At 61.7% G+C, this 358-nt stretch overlaps 1 protein-coding gene across 1 annotated transcript in view; it reads right to left on the reverse strand.

Annotated features, from left to right (window-relative positions):
* Positions 1-26: 26 nt before the first annotated feature.
* Positions 27-358, reverse strand: part of BYSL (bystin like) — a gene marked incomplete at its 3' end in the record, with an annotated part of 2,108 nt that continues 1,776 nt past the window's right edge. The window contains exon 5 of the mRNA XM_010163875.1: positions 27-129. Within this exon, the coding sequence (XP_010162177.1) occupies positions 27-129 (103 nt within the window). The remainder of the gene's footprint in view (positions 130-358) is intronic.

The following is a 358-nucleotide window of genomic DNA, read 5'->3' on the forward strand; positions in this document are numbered from 1 at the left end:
CCCCCACCAGCCCCCCCATGCGTTACCTGGAGTGGAGGACGGGGATGGAGCACTTGGTGAGGATGCTGCCGATGATGATGGCCTCCCGCAGCGTGCAGGTCCCCGACTCACACAGTGGGATGAGGATCCCTGAGGATGGGGAAGAGTTAGACACCGCCTGGCTTCAGTGCAGCAGGCAGAGCTGCAGGACATGGGGCTCAGCCCCTTCTCCTGCCCCAGGACACATCAAACCCCAGGAAATAACGGCTCCTCCACCAGCTGCTGTTACAGGGGCTGCAGCATCTCCCTGCTGTGCAGCCCCAAACACCCTTGGGTGCCACAACAGAATCCCAGACTGGTTTGGGTTGGAAGGGGCCTT

The sequence above is a fragment of the Antrostomus carolinensis genome, unplaced genomic scaffold, assembly GCF_000700745.2.
Source record: "Antrostomus carolinensis isolate BGI_N321 unplaced genomic scaffold, ASM70074v2 scaffold50392, whole genome shotgun sequence".
NCBI lineage: Eukaryota > Metazoa > Chordata > Aves > Caprimulgiformes > Caprimulgidae > Antrostomus > Antrostomus carolinensis.